General features: G+C 27.7%; 1 protein-coding gene across 1 annotated transcript; it reads left to right on the top strand.

Moving 5' to 3' along the window:
* The first annotated feature begins 2,486 nt into the window (after nt 1–2,486).
* LOC114719311 (annexin-like protein RJ4) lies at nt 2,487–5,381 on the top strand. The gene is made up of 6 exons (XM_028904803.1): nt 2,487–2,571; nt 3,030–3,175; nt 3,272–3,493; nt 4,187–4,399; nt 4,547–4,636; nt 4,952–5,381. Exons 1-6 carry the CDS (start codon nt 2,499–2,501, stop codon nt 5,150–5,152), a joined length of 945 nt encoding a protein of 314 aa, XP_028760636.1. The 5' UTR covers nt 2,487–2,498; the 3' UTR covers nt 5,153–5,381.
* Nucleotides 5,382–11,396: the final 6,015 nt, after the last annotated feature.

Raw genomic sequence — 11,396 nt, 5'->3', positions numbered from 1 at the left:
ATACCTTATAAATAAAATAAAAGAATATATCTTATCGTTGAAAATGGATTTCTCACCTGAAAAATTGATTTTGTTAGTCAATGTCAAGTTTCTCGTCTTCTGGTAAAAGTTTAAATTACTGAAGATTAAACTCATTTTAAGTTTCCATATTTATAACACGTTTTAGTCTCCACATAAGTCATATTAGTCCTAGTCAGTAGTCCACACCAGCCTACTTAATAGTGTCAGTGTCACATCAGCAAGGTTAAGCTCGTTAAACTCAAATTCAAGTCTTTATAAAATTACAGGCAGACGCGTTTTAATTTAAATGGCGTAAAATATAAGAATGAAAAACAATAATTAAAAAGTATAAAAATAAAAACTAATTAAAAAATTATAAACACATGTAATGAGTTTAACTCGTAAATTAATAATGAAAAAACAAGCTATATATCGCTGTCCCATTAAATAAAAATCGGCCACAAAAGGAAAACAAAAAACAGTTCTCTTTACATGTTCTAAATGGTTTTTTTTTGGGGGGGGGGGGGACAAAAGAACAAACTATAGGAGGGTTCACATATCACACACTCAACTAGGAGGGATAAAATGATTTATCAAACTTATAAGTCCTATCAGTTTTTCAAAATTGTAGAGGAATTCAAATTGGACAAAAACATCTATTGCCTGCTGTGGTTAATAAAAGAGTTAGTTTGAGATTTAATTTGATCTTAAATATAAAACCTCAATCCGTATTGTTTTTACTATTTATCTACTTTTGCCTTCAAATAATTTTAATAGTAACTACACATGTTAAGTAACTACTATTAAGAAATAGTTTAAAAGCATATGATTAATAATAATATTTTAGAAAAGATAGCATTTATTTATTACAAATAACTAACTTAACTATTCTCTTAATATTTATAAATTAGTTATCTAATTCTTATATTAAAAATAAGAAATATTAGTAAATGGGTTTTCGGATTAGGCGTGGAATGATCAATCCAATGCATAAAATGAAAGCACAACATTCCAAAATGCTTCACGTGACTTTCAGTCTAATTTTCTTCCGTTCACACTATATTAAAATATATTGTATATCCAGTGAGATATTTAGAAATATTTTAACGTTGGAGGAAAGACTTTTTTGGCCTTTTATGGAGACAAAACTTCATGAAAACTGTTTATTTAGCATCAAATTCAGAGCGTTGCTTTATTTTATTTGGGGGGGGGGATGTGGTAGCAGACATTCCTCATGACCCCCACTTGTTTTTCCCCCAGTTTTCTTTAGAAAATTTTCGGTACATTGCAAAAGATTTAGAATACATTATAATATTTGTGACTCATCAATGAGATGTTTTAATTTGTTATAGTATACTCCTTCCTATTCCTATTATATGGCACTTCTAACCATCCCATCGAAATAATGGAGAATAAGTGATTAAGTCATTAGTTTATGAGCCAAAAATCGAATAAATATTTTTTCTTTTAGCCATATATTTAAACAAAATATTTTCATATCTGCAATACATTATTTACAGTATATAGTTAACCCTATAGTTAATACCTTTAAATATGAAAGATAATTAAAAATCATTTATAGTAAGAATGATATATCTCTTTTAAAAAGCGCCTTATAATGAAAATTGAGATAGTGTTTTATTCCTTTAGCCCTATTCATAAGGAGGAGAGAAAATGTTTTTGATGGTCATATTTAAGTCACTTCAATAAATTTTTAGCATAATGTACTATTTTGTTCTTTACTTATTATAGCGTTGAGAATTATTTTTTTTTTAAAGATGCACATATTTAATAGAAGTAAACTTAAAAATTTGTTATATTTTAATCAAGAGTTAATACAATTTAATGTTTTCTTTAATTGATATAAAACATGCTAAAAATGCCCTGTAAATCAGATCAAAGGGATATATTTTAGAATGATAAATTAATTGATTCCCTTTAACATAGTATGAAAAATAAAATAATAATTAAGTAACTATGAAAGAAAATTTTTAAAAAAATACCTCTAAAATTTCAAAATCCTAAATTAGGATAATTACAAAAATATGTTGTTGCTTACTTTTTAAATGTTGTTAATTGTATTAAAGTGTAATGAACAAAACTGATTTGAAATTTTAAAATTAAAAAAAAATTATTCTCCCAATATGAAAATGTTAATCAAGAAAAATTGCCAAATTCCTTCATGCAGCGATAAGATGCAACAGCATATTTCTTTTTCCGAGGAAACAACCTTGAGCCAGTGAAGCAGGGAATCAAGTTTTCCATTATTTTAATAGCTAGTCCTTAGCAGTTAAGGAATACTAATAAACCTTTTTATTAATTAAATTAATTATATACAAAGTTCAAGCACAACACATGACAAGCATGAGCAGGCGTTGATTCCAACGAAGCCAGTTTGGCTTATAAATTGAGGTTTCCATGAGACCCTAAATTCATCATAATACATTATCTTCTTCATCTATTGGCTGTGAAAGAAAGCTCTCCAAGTAATTTCATCAATGGCTACCTTGGTTGCTCCTAATGAAATCTCTCCTCTTCAAGATGCTGAGGCTCTCCACAAGGCCTTCAAAGGTATATAATAACATCTAATTTCTCAGTAAATTAGACCTTAACTATTTTTACTCAAATTGTTCAGGATCTAGTGCTACCAACTATTCAAAATAACCAACGGATTCAACTAGAAAATCGGTGAACTAACCAATGATCCCATTTGGTTTTAGTATCTAGTCCAATTTTTTGCTCCTTGTTATAAAATGGATCTCATATTTGAGACAAGAGGAGTAAGTTACAGGTCATGCGTTTGATCCCACTTATGCCTCTTGCTGCATTCCCCTTAAAAAAGAAGAAGTGTTCCTGAGCTGTAGTTTAATACTAAAAGCCATCCGAATTGAAGTCGGGTTGGGTTGCAAATAAAAGGAACTATTTAAAACAAATTTTAAACTCAATACCCGACATCTTTAGTGACACGAAATCGCTTTTATCATTAGAGGAGAAGATTAATTGTGCTTAGGTTTGATTCATTTTTGTAGGATGGGGCACTGATGAGAAGGCAGTAATAACAATATTGGGTCACAGAAACTCTTCTCAAATTCAGCTAATCAAACAAGCTTATGAAGAAGTTTACGAAGAGAATTTCATCAAACGCCTTGAGTCTGAGCTCTCTGGTGACTTTGAGGTATATATAGCTTCTTATAACTTTGTTCACAGTAGTTCTATTTTCTTTCATGATATTACTGATGTATATTAACTTTCGGGCAAAAATAATATGCAGAGAGCAGTGTACCGATGGGTGTTGGAACCAACAGATCGAGATGCAGTGTTGGCAAATGTGGCCATTAGGAACAGCAAGAATGTTGATTATAACGTCATTGTGGAAATCGCTTGTGTTTATTCATCTGAAGAACTCTTGGCAGTGAGACGAGCCTATCAATATCGTTATAAGCATTCTCTGGAAGAAGATGTGGCTGCCAATACCTCTGGTTGTCTTCGTCAGGCAAGTTTTGTTTAACACTAGCTCTTCTATTAAGGATTAGAGCTGATAAAACACTAATTAGTAGGGCTATGTATCAATATTGTAGGCAGGATGTTCTACCTTGGTCATCAGGCTTTTCATGTATATAGGTTTGTGAAAGTTGGTATATACTACCCCTGGTCCTAATTATAAGACCTTCTTTATAATTTATAAACAAGATTTCATAATTAGGACCAGAGATAATGTATAAGAGGCTAATAATATCTCCTAAATTTATGTGGGTGAAACAAAAAACATAGAAATAACTTTCTAACCAACTAATCTGAGCCATGTAGAGCCATATATAAATAAGTTTTGCTATTAATGCACATCCTTAGGACTCACATACGAGAGATTACTGGTCAAGCTAGAAGAGCCTTGATGTGCTAACTACTACTCATTAGTTATAGAGAGAATGATTATAAAGTCTTAAAACAAAAAATAGAATCACTGAGAAGTCTCTAAACAATGAAAGTCTCTAAACGATGGAGCAGCATACAGTGATAACAGATTCATGTAGCTCAAATGTCGTTGGAAGTTTTCGATAATTACATTCTTTTATTGAGATTTCATAGTAATTCTCCTTTAGTTATATATAAATATATATGCATATGCAGATGTGTTGTTAATTAAAAGGATGAGTAAATAGTGACGTTGGTTGATGGTTTTGAGCAGCTTTTGGTGGGGTTGGTGAGCTCGTACAGGTATGAAGGGGATGAGATAAATGCAAGGTTGGCACAAACAGAGGCTAATATTCTTCATGATGCTCTCAAAAGCAAGAATGGAAATTACGAAGAAGTCATAAGGATTCTTACTACAAGAAGCAAGACTCAACTTGTTGCAACTTTCAATCGCTACAGAGATGATCATGCAACTTCCATCACTAAGGTCTAACAATTAATTTTCATTCATTATATTATATCCATATGCATCAAATTAAACCATTAACATTAAGAACAACCCTTAATTACTATTGAAACTTTTCATTTGCATTCATGTATAATAATTATTTCTCATTCTGCTGTTTTGGCGCAGAAATTGCTGGATGGTGCATCTGATGATTTCCTGAGGGCAGTGCACACTGCCATTCGTTGCATCAATGACCATAAGAAGTACTATGAAAAGGTATAATTTAATTAATTAACATTACTTCTGTAACAAGTTCAAACTCATAACATTCCAATATATGACAATAAAGTGATATATGAGTATAATTATTTGGAAGAAATTTGTTATGAGATCTACGTCAAGAAATCGGGTTTATAAGTTCGAGAAGCTCTCCTACCTTACATGTAAACTAACCAATCTTTTGAGATGAATTCGGCTTTAACCTAATTCTATTGAACAACATAAATATACATACACATCTTTAATTAACTTGTATCCAACGGACACTACGATTTTTCTTACCCTGACAATTAAATTTGTGATTATTTATAGGTTCTGAGGAATGCGATTAAAAGGATAGGGAATAATTATGAGGATGCACTGACTCGTGTGATCGTGACAAGAGCTGAGAAGGATTTGCAGGAGATTAAGGATCTTTATTACAAGAGAAACAGTGAGAATCTGGAGAATTCTGTGGCCAAGGAGCTTTCTGGAGATTACAAGAAGTTTCTTCTCACTCTTCTGGGAAATTAAGATTAATTAAGCAGTTCAATTCTCTAATTAGGATGAGGGAGTTTATATGTGATGGAAATTATTATTGATCCATTTAGTTCATATTCGTCTATGTGGTCGTCTCATGTTTCCCTCTTCATTCGAGTCTGTTTCTGGCATTTTTAACTTCTTGCATGTGACAATGATGAGGGGCGGTCTCATGTTTCCTCCTCATTTGAATAATGATTAACTGCTTCGTTCTAAACTATAATTCTTTGTGTGTGTGTGTGTGTGTGTGTAACCCAAAAATCCCATTCAATGTGATATCTCACAATGAGTATTCCTCATAAGCACATTGAAATAAGTTTAAGAATATAAACTTTTCAAAGAATAGATGCAAACTTTGATTTGAAGCTTAAAAAAAAGAGAGCTTTTAATTTACAAATAGATGAGACAATAATAATGAATGCATTTAATAAGTAATGTACTCCATCCTATCCACAATATAAATTGCTTCTTGCAGAATAGCTTGGCAAAATATCGGTGATTTGAAGAGTAATTAATGTTTATTTCTCAATTTTATCCCCGTAATTAATACTTAAATGTAATTTTTTTGTATTTTTCTCTCCTTTACAACCTTATTTAATATGAGTAAAGTTAAAAAAAATTGTCAATTTGAAATATATTTAATAAATTAACTACCATTTTTTTATGTTGATGAATTGGTTTAAAATGATTTATATTGTGGAACAGAAGGAGGAGATGCTCTCTCCTAGGATCAAGCCATGAAAACAAGTTTTATTTGTTTTTCCTACAGGAAGAATATGCTATTAACAAAAACAAAAGCAAAAAATTGCTCTTAATTTTTTTTTTTTTCACCAGCGAAAAAATGGCTCTTACTGATCTAAATAGTGGGGGAATCAAAGGAGAGAGAGAAAAAGAAGGTGGGTTATCACTATCTGTGTCCAATTTAGGTCAAAGCCCAATAGACTTCAGGATGTTACTGGGCTATAATACCAACCTAAATGAACTTAATTAATGCCTAACACCGGATATTAGATAAGACAAACAATAATGAAATTTATTGGATATTCAATAAAAAAATTATATGACGACGTTTTGACATTTTGTCTTAATTAAAAATTTTGAAAACATATTTGATATGTGAGTCGTGATCAACATACTCTTTTGGTTTTATTTATAAGACATTTTCAACATGTTTCATCCAGACTAAAAAAAATATTAAACTGTACTAACTCTTTATTAAAATATAGCAATTTTTTAATTTTATCCCTAATTAATATATACACCTTTTAAAAAAAATAACTATCTCAATTATAATAAATAAAGGATAATATAATATATTTATGGTAAAAATTTAATGAAGTGATTTATAAATATGATAAAAAAAAATATTCTCTTTCTGCCCAGAGGAGTAAATAACTTTCGACTATTTCACACACGTATTAAAAGGCAAATTGGATTATTGAAATTTTCACTGTGGATTAAAATCAACTTATTTCAATTGCATTTACTGCATCATTTATTTTTAGAATACAATTAATAATAAAGACGTTCATGGACGGCAGAAGGAGGGGGAAAAAAAGACATTCATGAAAACATCATTTAATGCTATTAACTTTTTTTTTTCCCTTATGAGAATGCTATTAACTTTTTCTTAAAAAGTGACTTGTATTTAAGTTTAGAAGGATCATAACAACATTGCTTGAATACAATTAAGATCATCAATAAAACTGTTATAAATATGCATATTGAATTTAAAAAATATATAATCAATTGCATTTTTGAAGAATTAACAATAAAATGCGTTGGTAATCTAATACTACATTCAATTCTTAAGAGCTAATTTGATTTTTAATTTGCTCCTAAATATAATACCATAATCAATTTTATCTCTTATATTTATTTATTTTTTTTAAAGATAGTCTTTGTACGTAGTAGTTGCACATGTTAAAGGTTCTATTAAATGATAATTCTAATTGATGCATATGATTAGCAAAAATATTTTAAAAAAGACACTATATATTTATTACAATTAACTAATTTAATAAAATTTCTTAATTTACTAAAATTAGTCAAATACCTCTTATATTGAGAACAAAAGCTATAAAAAAAATTTTTCTTTCGTTGTTAATCAATATTATTGTCTTGAAATTGGATTTTTTCCATGCTCTCTTTGATTTAATTTGAATTGCTTCACGTACATTTTTTTTTTTTACCATGGCTTCACATACAATATTGATATTATAGTAATAATAAATAATTAATAGATTAGTTAATCCTTTTTATGAGGATAATTACTAAATCCCTAGCCTGCATCTAGAAGCATTAACATATAAGGATCATATGATCTTGCACCTCGTGGTAATCATCGAAAAAAAAAAAAGTTGGCAAAAACATCACCCAACCAAAATGGAGATGGATGAGGACAACAATATTAAAACAAGTTAAACCATCAAATCCGATAAGTGTCATCACTAAGCTTATAAATGCCAAAGAGTGGTTAACCTGAACACTATGATTGTTGCTTTTTAATTTCTTTTGGGTTTCACTATGATCGTTATTTTTGAGGAATCAATAAGTTTAAATTAATTTTTTGAATTTAAAATTTTACTAATTTTTAAATAAAATTAAATGAAAAAAAAGTGATAACAACTCTCAAATATTATAATTACCACACACGGTTTACCATCAGAATTGAAGAAAAACACATTATATGTTCCGAGAGTAAAATTTTAAATATTTTTGTCACTACAAGATTTAAAAAAAATTGCAAATTTTAATTTTAATTTCGATTTTTTAAACAAAGCTAAAATATTTAAGTTCTTTTAATATAATTTTTTTGTTTGAGTTTTTTGAAAAAAAAAATAATTTATGCATGGCGTTTACCATGTAGCTTTACCCTGAAGGAAAATTTCCATGAGATAATCTGTGTCGTTGGATTTCGCTTTAGGTAATGACAACAAAGATGTCATTATCTCGCCTATCCTACAATATTAAATAAGCACTACCTCTGGTTCTTAATATAAAATTTTGTTTGACTTTTATTTTGGTCTTAAATATAATACCATAATCTATTTTGTATCTTATATTTATATATTTTTTTAAAGGTAGTCCTTCTAACAATGGTAGTTCTCGTCAATACACTTGATTAGTAAGAATATTTTAGAAAATACAACACCTATTTATTACAAATAACTAATTTAACTTCTTTTCTTAATCTTCTCAAATTAGTGAACTAGCTTTTATAATTAGGACCAGAGGTAGTATTTAATTTAAGTGTTAATTTAGGAAATCAGTTTTAATGCTTATATACACATCACTGTAGTGACTTCTAAATAAACAAATTATTTTTTTAAAAAAATTTATAGTTAAGAGATTACATTTATTTTGAATTATGTATATATTAATAAAAAAATTTTAAACCTAAAAAATATTAAATATTAAATCTCAAATATTCATATTAAATTTGAATGGTTGAGATTTGATGAGTATCATAATGCTTATCACTGTAATGAGCAGTGAAACTAATTCTATTAATTCAAAAAGGTAATCTTTTGGGATTTTAAAGGATTTTAAAAATTCAGATAACCTTTTGATATTTTAAAAATCTAACTATCATTTTTCTAGAATCTTTTCTTAAAATTGAAGTCTGTTTTAAACATAAACTCTCATTTTTATATTCCATATTAATTTTTGTTTTGGGGGAGCTCCAATTAAATTCTGTCGAAATATCTGATTATAAATTAAAGCATACATTTTGAATAAATTTCTAAAGACCTAATTAAGAATTTTTAAATATCTTTAAATGATCAAAATACTCCTTTTTAAATAAAATAAAATCTGAATCCAAATTAACGAATATATTTTTAATAAATTTGTAATTAGGACATGAGACCTAATTAGAAATTTTTAAATATTTTTAAATGATGAAAACGCTCCTCTTTAAATAAAAATTAAATTTGATCATTTTATCCCTCCTAAGTGATTCATTATCTCTTATTATTTATATTTATACAAAAAACATATAAGTAATTTTTAAATTTTGTATATATAACTAAAACCTTCAAAATATTTTAATAAAAAATTTTAAATTACAATATAAGTAGTTTTTAAATAAATATTTTTTATTTTCACGTTATAAATATTTATTTTAAAATTTTAAAATATTTTAATCACAATAATATTTAATATTAAGTTGTTATAATCTACGTTTTCGGGTGAATCCAACATTGATAATACATAAAATGTAGATGATAAGAACAAAGAATAAAAAATATTTATTTGAAGGCTAAAGGCTACTTATATTTTTAATTTAACATTTTTTATTAAAATATTTTTAATGCTTTTAGTTATATAAACAAATTTTAAACATTGAAAATTACTTATATTTTTTCTCTTAAAAAATAAACGTAAAAAAATAAGGAATGACTTGGGAGGGGTAAAGTAATCAATTTTTCTTTTTAACTAAAGAAGTGCATTCTAGTTATTTAACAACATTAAAAAGTTTCTAATTAGGCCTCAAAATCTAATTAAGAATTTGTTAAAAATGTATATCTGAATCTGGTTTTAGGTATTTTGGTTGGATTTATTTGAAATTCTCCCTTTTTTTTTCATAATTTTCCTATTTATTGGAACATTTTTATCTCAACATATTAAACTTTAGTCGTTAAATACTATGTGCATTTTTTGAAAAAATATCATACCGAATTCTATACATATTAATTATAATTAATTAATTAATTTACCTAGCTACTTTTTTGTAATTTTTCAAATTACAAGTTAAGAGAAGTTTATATTTAGGACAAGAAAGAGCACCATCTAAAATAAAATATTACTTGTAAAGCCAAATCGGTCGACATTAACAATGAATCCAGCTCATTGGAACTTCCCAATGTCAGTTTTTTCAGTGTGTGCGCGCGCGTATGCATACCTTGTCTTGTTTTATATTTCGAGCATTATATCACATCATTTTAATTATCACTATCTGTTGAGATGAATTTAGGGTTGTAAAAAAATATGGAGATGAATTTAGGACAAAATGTAATGCTTTGTCCGAGATGAATTGACAAAGGGATGAAACTTTATGGGGAAAAAAATAGAGAATTAAAGCCGAAGGGGAAAATCCCCTTTTTTCCCCCCAATTTGGGAAGTTATATGTTATAATTGGAAAAAAAATTAACAAAAGGAAAGAATATCAATATTTTAATATTTGAGAAAAAATGCATATGAATAATAATAATTAAAAAAAACTGGAACTCATAACTCGATTACCATTTATTCCTCATCATCCCCTTACTACTACATGTCTACATTTCTGATATTGGATGTTCCAGTTTGGACCCTTTTTCTCCCCTTTAATTTAATTAGATGTTACTCCATCCGGTTTAAAATATAAGCTAAACTTTATCCATTTGTGTTTATCAAGAAATTAATTAAAATCATTTTAAAACAACAAATATGTAAGCCATGTATAAATTTATTAATAGAGTGGATATTGATTATATATTAATATATTAATTTTGGACATTGTGGATTGGGATAAAACCACATTCCAGCTGTGGTTTGCATAATTACTAGTTTGTCATGCCCACTGTTTTCACGATTTCTAATTTTGGTTTTTTAACCTTTTTTTCATCTAAGCTGTGGCAATTTATAAAGTAGTGATCCTTTTAAAAATAGTATTTACCAAATTAGAATAAAAAAATTTTCACAAAAATTAGGAAAAAGAATAAATAATGACTTTCTCAATAAACCAAAATTAAACACGAAGAGATTTTCATATCCAGAAGTGGGCAATATGTATTAGTTAGAATTTGCGCTATCCCTATAACTTTTTACCATTGAATATATTACTTTTTTAAATTTCTGGTAGAAAGTACTTTTGTGTTTAAATTAAGGGAATCAAAAATAGAAACTACAATCCTAACATTCCATTTCTGCATCCTATTAAATAAAAGCAATCCTTTCATATATTTATTATTATTTTTTGTTAGGCAATTGTGTGAAAATATAAAAGTTTGACAATGCTTCTTGATTTAAATTGAAATTAAAGCTATAGATAAGAGTAAAGATCTAGATCTGAGGCAGTAAATATCATTTCCAATTATGTATCCTTTATTGAATCGAATTCTAATATTAAAATTTGTTACCTTATTTTATTCACCCAGACCTACCCCTTTTTTATTATATATAGAAGGCCTTTAAAGCACATTGTAGTCATCAAATTAAAGGCAGTTGTATTAGGAGCATAGCACTGAAAACC

The sequence above is a fragment of the Neltuma alba genome, unplaced genomic scaffold, assembly GCF_004799145.2.
Source record: "Neltuma alba isolate B1F8T4 unplaced genomic scaffold, ASM479914v2 tig00011902_pilon, whole genome shotgun sequence".
In the NCBI taxonomy this organism is placed as follows: domain Eukaryota; kingdom Viridiplantae; phylum Streptophyta; class Magnoliopsida; order Fabales; family Fabaceae; genus Neltuma; species Neltuma alba.
Note: the sequence above shows the minus strand (reverse complement) of the source record. Positions and strands in the feature narration are given on the sequence as shown.